The sequence below is a fragment of the Cavia porcellus genome, unplaced genomic scaffold (assembly GCF_034190915.1).
Source record: "Cavia porcellus strain 051 isolate PalLab524CR breed Dunkin Hartley unplaced genomic scaffold, mCavPor4.1 scaffold_28, whole genome shotgun sequence".
Taxonomy (NCBI): Eukaryota; Metazoa; Chordata; class Mammalia; order Rodentia; family Caviidae; genus Cavia; species Cavia porcellus.
The window spans coordinates 13,085,497-13,103,211 of NW_026947511.1; the positions used below are offsets into that span (position 1 = coordinate 13,085,497).

The 17,715-nt window shown below is 34.3% G+C and overlaps 1 protein-coding gene across 2 annotated transcripts in view; it reads left to right on the forward strand.

Annotated features, from left to right (window-relative positions):
- The window catches only part of Prkg1 (protein kinase cGMP-dependent 1), a 1,159,508-nt gene that overhangs the window by 958,746 nt on the left and 183,047 nt on the right, over positions 1-17,715 (forward strand). For both annotated transcript variants that reach the window (XM_063239051.1, XM_003473935.5), the window contains exons 6-7: positions 9,659-9,736; positions 16,209-16,303. In XM_063239051.1, the coding sequence (XP_063095121.1) occupies positions 9,659-9,736; positions 16,209-16,303 (173 nt within the window). The remainder of the gene's footprint in view (positions 1-9,658; positions 9,737-16,208; positions 16,304-17,715) is intronic.

Here is a 17,715-nt window from a genome sequence, read left to right on the forward strand (position 1 = left end):
GACATTTAGATGCCAAAGGTTGTGGCTTTTGTTTTTAGTAGTGAATGTCTGCAGAGATACCATGACATTGTTAGAACCTGTGGATACAGGAGGTTGAAGGCAGTGGGGTGAGAGGAAGGTAAGTCCCTATGTACATGGGTGGTTGCCAGATATATTAGTAAGATTTTCATCTCTGGGAAAAAATGCTAATGCATAAAATTTGCAGAAGGAAATTTTACTTTGGCTTACAGTTTTAGAAGCCTCAGCCCATGGGCAGCTAACTCCAAGGTACAAGCATTATGGTGGAATGGTATGAGGAAGGAAGATGCTGATTCCATGACAACGAGAAAGCAGTGGTAATATGTGGTACTCCAGTGGCGTGTCATTAGAGACCTCCATCCAGCTGAGCTCCAAGTTCTACTATACATTGACTTATGAATATTAGAAGATGAATCCACTGATGAGTAGTTCCACCAAGATCCAATCATCTCCAGGAATCTCTTAATCCAGTTAAATTGTCAATTAATTAATTGGCACAAATCCACTCCTTGTCAACTTGACAATGAATCACGTCTCCTTTAGCCATGTTTACCCCCCAAGTCATAATTCCATCTAACATAATTATCCAATGTACAACTAAAACTACACTGATTCCTTGCCCAAAGTCTCAGTAGTTCCTACCATTGCTTAAAAGTCCAATTATAAAATCTCCTATAAGACTGAAGGCAAATTCTCAGCGTAAATCTTTATAACATTTTTAAAAATTGCTAGAGATTTAGCTCAACAGCAAAAGACCTTCCTGGCAAGCACAAGGTTGTGAATTGAATCCAGTACCCCCCCCCCATTACATATTTCCCAATACAATAAGCAAGACAGACATTCAAAAAGGGGGCTAGAAAATAAAACAAAAGTAGCACTTAAACCTAGCAGAGCAAACACTAAGTCCTGTAGCTCCATGTCTAACATCTTAGGCATGTGGTAAAATGTGAATTCTAGAGAAGCTGGTCAACCTTGCCACCATGGCCTTCCTCTTCCTTTGGCATGTTCCATGTTCCTGACATGTATGTCTTCCTGGATTCTTCAGTGCACCTTCAGCTGCACCCACAGTTTTGTAGACTTCCCTCTCAGAGTCACTTTTCTTCGCCTTCCAATGTTTGAAATCCAGGTAGAATCTTTATGGCTCTACAACTCTTGCATTTTACATGGTGATAAACCAGCATCTGCGGATGATGTCAAGGTGTGTGGTCACCGAAGCAGTAGCTGGACTGCATTGGGCTATGACTACAGTGGTCTCTGAGTGACTGGATGGTTGAACTAGGTGAAATGAGTCAGTCTTACTCTAGTGCAGTGGTTCTGTGTCACACTGTGGAATACAATGGGCTAGGATTATAAATGATTCTATAACCTCAGCTCTGAACAAGACATCTCTCAAAGCTGTGTAGACAGAAATAAAATACACTCACTGAAGAATGGTATCCTCCAATGCCGAAGGAGTGTTTTCCTCTAGCATGTAACCTAAATCCTTCCTGCTTCCCTCCTTTTTATTGTCCACAAGGATTCAATATGCCCTTTAAACCAAATAGTGCTTTCTCAAAGAGGGATGCAGATGTTTATTTTAAAATCCTAAAGAAGTATGCAATATGAAGTGAGTTCTATGTACTTTTGACGTACTCCACTATTTCTGTAATAGGGTTTGTGAGAAACTGTGATTAATCTTTTTTTCCTTTGAGTAGTCTTTTTTGGTTGAAACTTCAAAACATATTTGTGCTTCAGATGGTGACTCTGAAGCACTAAATTGCATGCTTCCCTGCAACACATTTCATAATGTCAGGACAAACAATTTCCAAGTTATGCTAATCCTAATTGCCTTTATAGATCAAATTGTTAAATTTGAGTAATAGTTTAATTATGTGGAATAAGAATGTTGCTTGTCTACTTTATAAACAGTTTTGTTCTCTTGTGAAATGAATAGATCTGAAAGGAACTGTTCTTTTTAGAGATTTTCAACATTTTGTGGGTCTGCCTTGCTATCCCTTTTGAGTCATTATGTTTCATCAAAAATCTCTGAAAAACAGATAGAAAATTCATTTGGAAAATGATGTCATGGAAAAGCTCAGTTAAACATCAAACAAAATCATAGCATTTGTGGAATTTCAGCTCGGATTTTCTTCTCCTTTGTGTGATACTCAGGGTAAGTATTCAGCTAGTCCAGAGGCTGCTTCTAGGCCAACAGCTGTCTCTAAATCATAAATTCTGAAGGTATTCAGGGGCTTATGGGATAATAATGTGACCTTACCTCTAAAGAACTCAGAGGGAAGGACACAAGCTAGAGAATTTTCGTATACTCTGAGAAGTACTGAATGTTAGTGTGAAAAATTGAGTATTTGGATATACAAAACTATTAAGTACAAATGATTGCATTTTGCCAGACTTAAGGAAAAGTCAGATGGAAGGTTGAAGAGGGAAAAACAGAGCACCAGATAAAGAAACGGTGAGATGAGAAATGTGAAAATGTCATTTGTTTGCATGGAGATTATGCATCCTTTACAAGAATGACCAGCACTTTCAACATGTTTTCACAACTGAAAAACTTCAAAAAAAATCTAATTTTTAATTAATGACAAAATTACTAAAAGTATCTTTTTTAATAGTAAAGGTACCTTACTGATAATGTTACAACTTTTTAAAGAAACTTAATATATATTATTAAAGTAGTATTATAATAATACATTTTACATTGGAGAAATGTAAAATGTATAATAAAGGACACACATAAGTATTCACATACACATCTAAAATTTTTATAATTGTAAGTAGCCTTACTGTATGTAATTCACTCAGTCTTTCCCATTCTATTAAAAATGATGCTGTTTACAGCTCCATGAACAGAATTTGTGATGGATTTAAATGAGATGAATTGGTGAAATAGCAGTCCATACTCAGATGGAATTATGTCTTTCCTTGGTCTTAAGACCTTATGAGAGTACAAATATACTTATGTTCCTTGGGGTGACAGTCAACTAATCTCCGTAAGAAGCTATAGCTGGGCCCATTGTAGGGAGTTTTATACCTCCACGTCAACTCCAAGCTGCCCTAGACTATAGGTATTGAAATTCTGTCTCTCAGTCAGCCTATTGACTTGATTATCCAGATGGAAGATATAAACTGATTTTCTAAGTTAAGCACGTTCAGTCCTAGGACTTTAACTGTTTTTTTTTAATTTTAAAAAGCAAAATAGAAAAAAGGCTAAGAAATGATCCAGAATTTCAAAAAAGATAAAAGTAGGGAATTAATGCTTGTTAATATATTAGATATTGTTATCTCAGAACTAGTTGTTCAGATTATAAAATCTAGACACAAAAGTGATCAGTCAAACAATGACAGCACGAATTGTTCTTTTTGGTGAACTAAGAGAGATTAGTAGTATCTTACCTATCTAGCATACATGTACATACATACATTTATGTTTACCAATATTCATAAAGTGTTTTCCCTTTTTCCTTTTTCCTTTCCCCTATGCCAGTAGTTCTGTCCTTTTGAGCTCTTTTTTTCCTTTCATTATTACTAAATCTGTTGTATATTTTGATCTTATTACACTTTGAGATTTATTATTATTATTTTTATTATTGTTATTTGGTACTGGGGATCAAACTTACCACCCGGTGCCTGCTGGGCAGGCACTTATGCAACTGAGCTAAATCCCCAGTCCCTTTACTGGATTTTCATACTAGAAAGACAATATGATATTTATAAATGTGAGTTTGATTTATTCTGTACTGGTAGTTTTCACATTTATAGCTGTTAGCAGTGTAGAAGTTTGTAGCTATCAATCTCCAGCAAGATTAAAGTTAAAACAAAGTTACACATTTGGGGATTTAGTTCAGCAGCATAAGCACCTGCCTGGCAAACTCAAGGTCATGAGTTCAATCCCTGATACAAAACAACATAAAACCAAACCAAAAAACAAAAACAAAATCCCAAGTCACACAGTAAGGTTAAAGTTAAAACAAAGTTGCATTTTGTGTCCTTAGAATCTGACCTGCATAGCTGATTAGGATGGGGCATAGACTTGTTTCATGTTTGGTCTCCACAATGTTTGCCCCTTCCAGTGAGGGTCAGACTGCTTTACACTTTGATATTCGGCATTCAAATTCAAGTGGGTACCTCAGCAAAGACACGGTCTCGATAAAGAGAACCCAGGCCGATGAGTTGTAATGATTGAAACAGTAAGGACAGGCCTTGTTGAGGAAATACCAACAAAAATTTCTGGACAAATGTTGCACATTTAGGGCTTGTTCCATGCAAAGTTCTGAGGCGGGTTCTAGCCTGGCAATACAAGGCATACAAAGAAAGCCAGAGTGTGAGATAGAATGACTTTGGGTGAGAGTGGAAGGGGATGAGAATGGAGAGGTGACTAGAAGTCAGATTATAGACTACTTTAAAAGTCATATGGAATTACTTATGTGATTTGTAACAAGAAGCTTTTGGAATATTACAGGTAGTGTAAGAACCGGTGTCGCAGGGGAGAAGACCCCAAGGACTCAGCTGGTAGTGAGGAGTAAAAAGTTTATTTCCATGCACATGGGGTCCTCCAGGCAAACAAGTGCGGGAGGGCCCCGAGGGGGAATTGTGTAGGGTTTTTAAGGGCGCAGGGAGGCAAGCGAGTTTACAGAAGCAGATTGCATTGGTTAATTTTGAGCAGGATAGGACTTGGCAGAAGTTGATTGGAGGGGTTTGGGGTTGAGTAACCATGGAGACTGGGGGTCCTAGCCCAGTCACTATGTGCCCAGAACAGAACAGTTACTTGTCTTACTTATCTCGTTGAGACAGAACAACCTTGCAGGTGCATTTTTTTTTTTTTTTTTTTGCTCGGTTCTGATAGCTCTGGGGAGTTAGGCATTCCTTTCTGCTCTGCTCTGATAGCTCTGGGGAGTTAGGGAGTTAACCCTTTCAGTAGTAGAGTGATTTCAATTGTCTTCTTCTCTGAAAGCTTATTTGGTGCAGTGCAAAGAACAGAAGGGATGAGATGAGTTGTGGTAGGCAGACCAAAGTGAAGGTCATGGTGGAAAGAGATGATGTGGTTTTGCCTTGGCTCTGGTAGCCCACAGCAGTAATAGCAGAAGAAGATTGGGCTGCCTGCCTATATTGGAGGTAGAATCCTTTGTAGTAAGTAGTGCTAAAGATGGAGATTAAAGGACACTACTTTATTCATGTTGTTAATAGTTTTTTGAGTTCTCACTTTGTTCTAAGCATTGTGGTAGATACCAAGAATTTAATAATGAAGAAAATCAGACAGATTCTCACCTTCATAGGCCCTAAGGGATAATCATAAAAGTAAGTAACCAACACCAAGCTCAGGATAGGGGGCTGAAATGGAGTTATATGGTCCTGTAAGGTCATATAACAAAGAGACTTCATTTAGCCATTTTGTATGTATATGGCAAGACATACGCAGGTGTGAGGGGGCTGGTGTGCCAGGTCAAGGGAGGTGAAGATGGGAGAGGAAAGAAGAATGTCCTTAGGTGAGATATGGCGGGGATACGGCAGTGAGAGCTCATAAGCCAAGGGGTAGCGTGGTGAAGGCCCTGACCAGTGTGACACAGCAGGGCTGACGACCAAAGTAGGGGGAGTGAGGAGGGACTGAGACTATGCAAGCTTGTAGACTTGTGTAGATTGGGTTCTATTCTAGTAAGCATGAAAACCTTTTTTGTTGTTGTTGTTGTTGTCTTTTTTTTTTTTTTTCTTTTTTCCGGTACCGGAGATCGGACTCGCGACCGCCTGCTTGCAAGGCAGGAGCTTATGCCGCTGAGCTAAATCCCCAGCCTCGCATGAAAACCTTTTAAAGGAAACTTCCTACTTGCCAGGGTCTCTTCCTGTTGTAACATTTATATAGTACTATGATTTAATCTGAAATAAGAAAATGATAGAGCTGGAAAATGATCTTCAAAGAACAGTGAAATGGTTGGTTTGATTAATTTATTTGGAGAACCCCAAACAATCAGCATGCTTGATCAAATTCCTCTCAGGGGAAAAAATCATAGAATCATTATGGTCCTGATTTTATGATACTACCAGTTTTACTTTCCTGCACTTAGCATATCTTTGGCCACAGTTCCAGAGGCTCCTGTCTGAAACCTTGTTTTATGAGCTTTTGATGAATGGAAATACATTGGGTGAATGCCGGTTTGGAAATAGTGCCAGTGTTGATATGGCACTTGTGAGGCTGGAGTTACAAAGTCAATGTCATGTGATACTAACAAAGAGATTCTTTATATAACTGTAAATTAAATAACTGAAGAATGTTTGGGTGTCACCACCAAATCTCAACTTCTGAAGCTGAAGGGATTAAAAATGTAAACAATTTAAAGCAGTTGTTCACAAAGGAAGACAGTTACCCCCAGTGTATGGCAAAGTCTGGAGACCTTTTGGATATCACAACAGTGGTTGCAATGTTACTTGTACCTAGCAGATGCTAAGCATGATGTGAGAGCAGGATATGTGACACAGCTTCCTGCAGCAGAGATCTACCTGCCTTACAAATATCAGGAGTGCTGAGGTTAGGAAATTCTTCCCTTCAGAACCTTTACTATTTACAAATGTTTTTTGGTTTCCAAAAGTAGATAAGTATCATATGAATAAGGTTATGATTTCATTGGAAAACGTTTACAGTATGTAACAATTGCATTCATCTTGAGGGATCCGTACATACACATATTACATTTTAGTTGGTTTTATTTCTCTTCTTGCTCTCTCTGCTCCCCTACTGCCCAGATCTACTTCACATATCCACAAAGTTTGTCTCATTGTTTCCTTTCATCTCTGTTGTGTTTTGCTCTTACTTATGTGTTGTTTTTCACATATAAGAGAAACCCACAATATGTTTAATCTTCTGTGTCTATGTATTTCACTTAACATTGTAGTAACCAAATTCATCCATTTTCCTACAAACCACTCAAATTTATCCTTCTTTATGGCTGAGTGGTTAACTCCATTGTGTATGTTTACATTTTCTTTATGCTTGCATCATCTGATGATGGTTGTTGAGCCTGTTCCCACAGTTTAGCTATTTTGAATTGTGTTGCCATAAACATACGCATGCGTGTATCATTGTAATCTGATATCTTTCACTGCTGAGAAGATTCCCAGATAGGTATAGATGTGTCAAATGGAACTCATACTTTTAGTTTTTTGAGGAATCTTTATATTGATTTTCATAGAGGCCGCACTAGTTTAGATTCCCACCAACAAAAAAAGGGAATAGATGAGGGAAAGAAAATCTCATTTAGGAATTCTTCAAATTTTGTGCCTTTTATTTACATTTAGAAAACCTGTGCACTCACTGCTATTATGAGACAATAATAAGCTGATTGTTTTGCCCTTCCTGTGGTGTTTTATCCTGATGAATATCCAGTGATCTCTATTTTATCCTTCAACTGTGACCATAGGATCTTCCATAGAGAAGCACTTTAGAAAGAGTCAGGTATTCTTAAGAATTATATTCTCACTAAATGCTAGATGTATAGAGCATGATGCACACTCGGTTATTTTGGGGCTTCTGAGCAATCTTACATTAGGAACTAAGTGAAAAAAATAACAAAGTTAAGTATAAATGAGACTAATATATTACCATTATTGGGAAATTATAAAATCTGAATGACAGTCGGTAAATTAGATATGAGAGACAAATAGGCTTCCCAAACTGGACCATGAAATAGGGAAGAACTCTCTGTCATGTCTCAGAAGCTGAGACAGAGACACATATCACTGTGATGAGGAAGAGTCTTCCCCTGGAGAAGAGGCAGAAGAGGTCCTGCTTCTGTGGGAAGCACCTTCCAGTGAAGAGGAAAGAAATAGTTCTGAGACTGCATAGCTGATTCCTTTCAAATCCATCACCCAGATAAGTCAGGCCATCTCTTTTAGTGCAGAGTGAGGAAAGTAGAAGAGAAAGATCTGGGTTTTTCCCATTGGATTTTGTTCGTGTAGAAGGAAACATCAAAACAAATGAAAGACAGTCCTCTTCAACTGCGTAATGGCTACAGATTTTAACGTTCACTTGTGCTATGCAGGTTCACAAGCTACTCGTCATGCATGATTACTGTGATTTAAATTAATGAATATTAAATACATTTAAAATATTTTAAAGTCTTTGTACCCCCAAGTAGTGATTGGCTACTATATTGAAAATACAACTGTAGAACATTTTCAACATCCATGAAAGATCTATATGATGGTACTGTTAAGAGATTTTGTCTAATTCATCTTTGGATTGTCAGTGCCTATAAGAAGGCCTATCTCAAAGACACTGACACATACTTCTTGAACACATACACAGATGTGGATTATTGTGAGTTTTTCAAATCTGTATGCGGTAAAGATCTAACCATTATAATGCATCAATACATGAAAATGGATAATAATCCTATTAAATGGCATAAATTAATTGAGTAATATACATTGTATATTTCTGCTTTTATTTTGAAATAATTGTTTGTGTATGTGTGTCTGTTTAAAACATTATAAAATAATGTTGAAAGGTATATGGCAGCCTGTATGTACCATAAGGTGATTGAGACTGAGAAGGAGAAATAAGGAAGACTTCTTTTTGCTTAGAAAATTGTCACAAGAAAAATGAATTACTTGTGAATGAAATTAGTAATTAGTAACAGATAAGGAATAATATGCTAATTTTAAATTAATATGAAGTATTAATGAAAGATAATTTTAAGAGACTAGAATTAAATGTTAAGAAAATGGTATTGAAATATTAGTACAAATAACACCCTGGTGAATATCATGTGTAAACCATCAAATTTGTTTCCTAAGTCACGGGTAGTGTTTCCTTTCACAAGGTGTGGCTTCAATACTAAGCTATGGGAAAATTATGTCAAGATTGCACTGGCTTATTTTTCTGTTATACCATGTCACCCAAAAGTACACTTTCTCCTACTTCTCCTTAGAGAAATTACTTTTGTTCATCGTAGGTGTAATATTCACCTTGGGAATGGACCCACTGGTGATGTCCACATCAGGATACTTAATCTTCTAGCAGCCTTACCTGGCTCTGCATGCAGTAGTTCATTCTTGGCAGAGGCAGGGTCAGAATTCAGCTCAGAAAATTGAGCCATTCTGCTTAACAGGATTTAACCTAAATTGTTGAAGCAAGGACACCGAGATAATGCAGTGATGCCTTGAAAAGTGTTCAGAGCCACCTAACCCACATTGAAAGACAACCTGCATTCGAATGAAGATATTTTGATGCTATGATAACTTCTCAGGAAGAAAAAAAGGCCATCATTATGAGTACACTGAGACCAAATCAGATTGACAAATAAAATACAGAAAGACTAGCTTAATTAGGCTCTTTGCTCTTTTATTTCATGCTTAGTTGATAGGAGAAAATAATATTTTCATAAGCAGTTGAAGTGAATGAATTTAAAGATATGAATATAATCACCCATAAAAATGATATTCATAAGGAGTTTTAAAATAAGCATTAAAGATGTGACATCTTTGTAATTTCAGCCTTTATTGACAGTTATCCACACAGTATGATGGCTCTATGGCTTGAGTAAAATTCAGTCTGAATAAATACATTCCTGGGGTCTGATATTTGACAAATTTGGGCGTTTTGATAAATAATTCCTTTTGTAAACTTTGTGTCACTATTTCTATTTTTCAGACCCATTATGAAAATGGGGAATACATTATCAGGCAAGGTGCAAGAGGGGACACCTTCTTTATCATCAGCAAAGGAACGGTAAGCTTTGGTGGCACAAGATGTAATGTATGAAGGCAGCCTGGGGTTGGTCAACACTCCTGCAGGAGCACCAGTGCTAAGTGTGGTGCTGCATGGGCTTTCTGACAGGAACCTATTTGTAATTGATTTGCTAAATAAATAAATAAATAAATATTAAAATGCAAGAGAAAGAGTGTAATTTTGAAGATCAGTAAGCATTCAGAATGGTAATAATCAGGTTAGATATCACTGATAAGTCTTTGTGAATACAAAGCTCTGCACTGAAACTACAACAGAGAATAAATACTAAGGGCACTTTTAAAAACTTGTGCAGTCTTAGATGCAGTTACGTTGCTATATTATACATCTCCTTTGTGAAAACAGGTGGGCTTGAATTTGCACTGAAACTTACAGTTTCCTCATGCAAATCATTTCATATTCTGAGAATGATCAGACTATATTTATGGTGTGTTGTAGCTTTATACAGAATATTGGATGAATATTAAGCAACTATTAAAAGTGATAAATGAGAAGAGAGATAATCGGGTAAACAATGACTGTGAAGGAAAAACTGTGTTATTTTTGGATTCTTTTAGTTTTTAACCATATGACTCTACTATAATTTATACTTATGACAAAAGATTAAGTAAACTGGAAATAAATAAATCTAACTTTATAACACTGAAACATATTAAATTTCTCAAAAAAAGCCATGTTGCTGCATTTATTATTGTATATAGTCTGTGACCTGTACTTACTTTTTTTTTGGTCATAAGTTTTTTGTTTTGTTCTTTTGAGACAGGTTCTCATTATGTAGTTTAGGCTGGTCTACAATTCACTATGGTCTTTGAACTCATGATGATTTTCCTGACTTGACCTCCTGAATGCTGGAGTTATGGTGTGCACCACTGTGCCCAGCTGTCCTAAACTATACTTAAAAAACATTTTTATTCTGAACACATTAGATACAGTATAGAAAAAAATAGAGAAACACAATAGAGAAGATTTATTTATTTATTTATTTTGGTACCAGGAGTCAAACTCACAACCTAGCTCTTGCCAGGCAGGCGCTCATGCCGCTGTGCTAAATCCCCAGCTGCAAAAGAGAAGATTTATATACCAATTTTAATTTTTATATTTATCATTTTAAAATTAAGTAAACTGATCTTTTCTAATTAAAGAATTGACTGGGTCTGGTATCTATTGCTCATACAGAAAGTTTTCAGAACCACAGTAAATATAATATGTGAGTGATTCTTTTAGATTATATTTTAGATATCCCTCTTTGGACTAGTTTTGAATAAAGGAATGCTTAACTCAATCTTTAAGCCAATAGCAGGTCCCATGACAATAAGAAACAATATTTATACTTTTAAGTGGGTTTGTTTGATTGATATATGAAGGACTAGGGTAGAAATAGAAGTTAGGGACTGACTTCTTAGATAATATCATGAAATGTCATGTCTGAACATTTATGGTAAAAAGTGTATCTTGCATTTTCCAGTATTAAGAAATAAGAAAACATTCTGTTGTGTTTATATGATAGATTGTTAATGTTTACCACTTATGAAATGGTTAACATTGGCTTACAAATCAGGGAAAATTGAAAATCCTCATGGACAAAAGCTGTCTAATTGGTCACCAGAGGACTTTTTGTCCTGATGACCTATTATTTTTCCTTATTATATTGCTAATTCTTTGTTATTATGGAGTGATGTACTTATTCACTAAAATAGATGTTTGATGAACTTTGTGACCACCTGATTATTGCAAGTTCTCAGTGTGGCCTGAAAGAAATAATAGTTTTAACCAGTTTCAGCTGAAAACTTTTGTAAGTTTTGTACTCTATACAGAAGCAACTTGAAAATTATATCCCAGGAACCAAATCTTTTGATAATATTTCAGTTAATGTGGCAGCTCTGGAGGAGAAATAGTAATAATATATTAGACTTTCTTGACACATTCAAGGCTGTTGTTTTTTTAAAAACCAGGCATGTGTTTTCCCTAGCTAAATATTTTCCTAATTATATCAGTTAACATGTTTATTGTAATATTAGAGTCATTATAAGCAGTAGAAGATGGACATACTTGAGTGCAGTTAAGGACAAAGAGATGAACAATAATAGAGTTTAAGGTTAACAAGAAAATAGGTTGTAAAATCTGAAGTTTCTAAAACTGTATGTTTCATTTTAGGTATACTGACTAAACTTATTTTCTTATGCATTTATAACATTTGCAAAGGATAATCCTCCTGAACATAGCTTCCTTGCTACCCTTAAATGGATTTTTTCTTAGAAAATTCTGTTAGATCTAAGGAAAAACAATATAGGGAGCTATGGATCCATGACTGGATTTTCCCCTGTTCAGTTTATTTATGTATAAAATAACTTTTTAATATCTGATTAAGCATGTTCACAAATAGAGAGAAACATTATGAAGGAAACTTTGAAATCCTACTTGTATTCCTCCTTTAAACCTGCACAAAGTGATTTTTCTAAAAGTGGAAGCGAAATGCTTACAGTGGTGATGTTTTAAGTAGCCAGTGCTGTCTCCTGCTGAAGCTGAGTTATTTCTCTTTAATTTATTTAGTGCATTCCACTTGCCTAGAAACACAATTTCCTTCCAAAACAACAGGTTCAGGGGAGAATGGGGGAGCATCGAGGAATTATGATGTCCTTTCAGTGATAGTGCATTAAAAGCTGTCCCCCACTCCATAAATAATTAGCACCAAAATTAAATATAATTAGTGTGCAAAGCTCAGAATTCTGGTAGTTCAAATGCATTTGGATTTCTCTGGTGCTAGTTAATATATATTGTATGCTACCATTAGAAGCAAGTGTGATTCAAAGCCTCTTATATATTAAGTGTCACTGAGAAGCACATGGCTTTGTTCTCAGAGACAAAACATTTTTAAATATGATGGCTAAACATACTGATTTAGCACTATACTCAGTATTTTGAATTTGTAAAGTGTTATTCTGTGGAAATCTTGTTTGCAGTTGTATGTGTGTACACATCACAACAAAACATGAAACACATTTCTTTTAGATCAAAACACTCAAAATAATGATGCATTTCATCCCCATTTCTTTTTCGTGTGGTATTAGACATTTCAACTAATTATAGTAAGTCAAGAAAAAGATAGACTATTTGGTGATGAAGAAACAATTAAAGGTGATATAATTTAGCTTCTTTTAAAATTTTTAGATGTATATTTTATTAAAATTAGTAACTAGCTAGTTCATCATTATTCATCTTTTCTTAAGTTTTGGAAGTATTCTATGTTCATATAGTCTAATGTAGTGGCAGTTAGTTTCACCAAGAGTCTAAATAAAAATTAACTAACTTAGATTAAATAATCAGAGTCTCAGCAGCAGTAGCCATACTGCAATAAATGAATAGTTACATGTAGTAGTAATGATTGCATTGGACATTGAAGATGTAGGTACTATACTATAACTTAAATATTGAAAAAGGCAAATAACTCATATAATCCATTGTATTATTATCTAAAGGACAAAAAACACATTATTATGGAAATAAAATAAGTGAAAGCATTTGATAGGTACAACATCCATTCATAGTAAAGGATTTAAGATGAGACCTCTAATGTATCTATAGTATATTTAATCATAAAACAAAAAAGTAATCTATGAATGGAAGTATTCATTGAAGAAAGGAAGTTCTTTTCAACAAATAGTTGGGGACCAAAAAAGAGAAATGAACTAAACTTCATACTGTATATAAAATTTTTCAAAATTGGTAATAGATTTAAAAGTAGAAAAATTACTTAGAAGAAATTATAACTTGGGGTTGTACAAATATCTCCTAGGCCTGGTACCAAGTCCATAAAATAAAAAAGGAATAATTTTGATTTTATTGGATTTATAAGCTTTTATTCTGTGAAAGACACTGGTCAGAGAATGAAAAATATGTTACTATCTGGGAGATATTTAAAAATTGCACCTCTGGTAAAGGATTCATATTGAGCCTAAATAATGAATTTGGAATAATTTTAAAAAGAGTAAATAACTTGAATAGACAAATAGGTAAAAAAGATATAAGAATGGCAAATTCTTTTATAAAATAAAATATTTACTTTATTCAAAATATAAAAGATCCTGATATTCAGAATCTGCACATGAAAAGATTCTGAATATCACAAATCATTAGGAAATTGCAACTTAATCTCAGGATCTACTATATCCTTAATAGAATGGCTAAAAAGAAAGAAAGAAAGTTGTATGAAGTGACAATGAAGATGTACAATGAAGATGTAGGGTAGTTGCAACTTTCATACCTTGCACATGGCAATATAAAATGAGAAGCAGTTTGAAAAACTAATTGACAATTTCTTATAAAGTTAAAAAATTTACCAGTGGCCTAGAAGTCATAATTTTTTGGTATTTGTTCTTTAAAAAATGAAAATATAGTTCACATAAAAATTTTGCATCAATATTTCTAGGATCTTTATTAATAGTTGTCAATACCTAAATTTTCCTTAGTGTGTGGAGCCATCAGATAAAAAGACTGGTATATTCATTTAGCGGAATATTATTCAGCAATTAAAAGAATTAACTTCAGGACCACATAGCAATTTGTATGAATTTCAAAGGCATTATGTTGAGAAACAAAAAATAGTTCCAAAAATTAAGTTCAGTGATATTTCATTTATATGCTAATCTCAAATAGACACAACTTACATAGTGCAGAACAGACCTTTGGTTGCTAGGGGTAAAGCTGGAGAAAGATGTGACTGCAAACACATAGCATGAAGTCACTTAAAGTGCTGAAGTTATTCTGTAACTAATTGTGGTAGGAGCTACATGCAGCTGTATATGTCTTTAATCCATAGAAATATTTACTATATGATAATTTAAAAATCAGTTTTTCTATATTCCATTATTAAGCATATTATTAAATACATCATTTAGAGAGTCAGATGTTGAAGAATATAACTAATTTAAAATGTTCAATTATTTATAAGGAAATTTATCTGAGATCTAATGAAAAATGAAGATCAGTATAACACAATACCTGAAAAGAAAAGGAACTTGAGAGTTACAGTAGTAGCTATTAAGAATTAAGAGACTAGAATATCATTTAACACCTGTCTTCCTGAAAAATTATCTGTGTCTTAGAATTGCAGATGATCACATAGGATAATACAAACTTTCATTCATTGGTGATGTCAATGTACGTTTGTATCAGGAGTGAGTCAATACTCAATACTAAGACTGAAATTGCATATAAATAATAAATTTATTCTTTATTTGTAAGTGCTGATGCTACTGAAACTCTTGCCTATAGATACCCAAGCCCATGTAAGGAAGTGTCCATGAGAGCATTATTAATAGCACCACAAAACAAAATATGAACATAAAACTGGAAGCAACACTGAGTTATATCACCAGAAGAATTAATAGATTTTGTAAAATTTATACAATAGGATGTTATACAAACAGAAAATATAAACATTAGCTATCTAAATGAACATGAATGAATAAGAATCCCAGGCATAAGGGTCCAGTAATTTTTATTTTAAATCAGACTCCCTTCTGTACTTTCCATTTCTATAAAAGCTTCATTAGCATGCAAATTAGTGTCTCTTTGATTTAGCTTAGTGGTTACTAATAGGGTTAAGAATGAATTTCCATGGTTTGAAACATTGTGTAGAGGGGTAATCAAATGGATCAGTGGAGAATAGTAATTAAATTCCCTTCATCTTTTCACAGACCTTTTTCATACTTATAAAAATTCTGGTCATTGACAATCAATTTCTAGATTTAGAAACCTGAAACCTAGTATTTTTAAATGTGTGTGGCTGATTTTGTCTCACAAAATTAGTTTTATACTTCATTACATTTTGTAGGTTGGTAAATTTTAATTATTTATCCTTTCTAGATGATACATAGACCAATATTGTGAACATTAATAGAACTTGAGTCAGAAGTGAATTAATACAAAGGTACAACTTACTCTATGTAGGCTTTTTATTCATATAGCAAGAAATATTATCAGCTACTTTCTGGGGAGTGTGACCCATATGACAAATCCTACAGATGCCAGAATATGTTGTTAGCAATGAAACTTTCTGTTAAAACAATTTACTACAGTTTAGTGAATGCTAATTTTATACATGCTAATTTTATAATGTTAATTTATAATTTTATAAATCATTCTTTATTTGAATAGTATACTATTTATTACATAAAAATCTTGCTAGTTGAAAGATGTAAATCATAAGAGCTGTAGTCAGACTCAGTCCTCCAGGAAGGTACATGAAAATGTGATGGGCCTTTGAATGAACAATCAGTTCTTAGGAATAGAGATTAGAATATCCTAGAAAAACTAGGATGTGCATTTGGAAGTATGAATAAAGATGGCCTTTGCAGGAAAAAAAATGAAGAAATAAGTTTAATTCACTTGATCAATTAGTGTTCTTCTGATCATTTTGGGTATGAATTTACACTTTCATTGTTTCTCGTTGTAGGTAAATGTTACCCGTGAAGAGTCACCAAATGAAGACCCAATCTTTCTTAGAACTTTAGGAAAAGGAGACTGGTTTGGAGAGAAGGCTTTGCAAGGGTAAGCAGACAACTAGTTGGATTAGTTTCTGTTTGAGTACTACGTGCTTTCTTGTCTTAAATTTTGAGCTCGTAGGAATGTGGTTCCTTTCTTTAGAGCTTATGCTAGCATCAAATCCACACCCTTGACAAAATTATTTCCTCTCATTTTCAGCAGGACTTGCAATCTGTTATAGGCTCTGAGACTGACAAATCTCTAGTAAATCACTAGTAAAATCTCTAGTAAATCACTGCTAGATTAGTAGGAAAATTTCTTTATGTTCCTTAAGTACAACCTTTATAATGACTTCAAAGGAGAAGTCTGCTAAATTTAAGTTTGTGCAGTAACGTTAGTTGGAATCACAGAAACTTTATTAGTTGAAAACTTAAATCTTCATTAATTTAAATAGAGAATGACAGTGCAGTGAAACCTTCTTAGCATTCACCTTTGAGTAAATATTGTCATTCCTGTCATGTGATGGAGATGGAGGTGAATTTTGAGATGGAAGTAATGCACATCTGATTTACTGTGCTTGAGCTCTGAAGGCTGGGCCAGCACAGGTGTACTTCAAGATGTCTAAAATTCTTCTTACCAAGTAAATATCAGGAAGTGGAGACTTGCAATTTCTTCCCATATAGTATATAAGAAAAACAATTTTACAAAATGCATGACCAATATATTTGGGACCCTACTCTCATTTTCAAATAGACAGTATATCTGATTTATCAGTAAATGTAGACATGACTGTTAAGAATTCATGTTGTATGTATATACACCACTTGAATAAAAAATAGCCAATAAACATTTATTTTTGGATCAGATTCCAAATGCAGGAATAGCTGTAGTAATAGGTTGTAATTTACTTCTAAAATAGTGTAGCAGTCAGTTTTGCTTTTGTTTCAAATTGTGCATTCATTTAGAAATTAAATTATAAGCATTTCTATAAAGAAGTAGTTTAGGGAGATTTTATTTTTAAAGCCATAATCTGATAGTGGAATTTATTTTCTTTCTTGTTTCATAGCTACAAAAATGAAACAAATATATCTCAATAAGCCATCTTACCAAGGTCATATTACCTTATGAAAATTCAGAACTAAATTCACAAAGCTTTCTTTTTTCTTTTACTGAGTTCTTTTGATCCTTATCTGATGCAATGGATTTCCAATTATATTTTCTCAGTGTCAGAACTGGAAGAAATAGCAGGTTCAATGTAAGTCTGCAAAGGAATGAAATAAGCAAACATTATCTTCTTGGTATAAATCTGTCATTGGCATCATAATCTTTCTTTCTTCTGATTATTGAGTATGTGGAGGACTCTATAGAATCTCACTTGATTTTATTGATCTAAATTACATTATTCATTGATTGATTCATTCATTCATTATAAATTTATTTACATTAAATGCCCCATGTAAAACAATGTCACTTGCAAG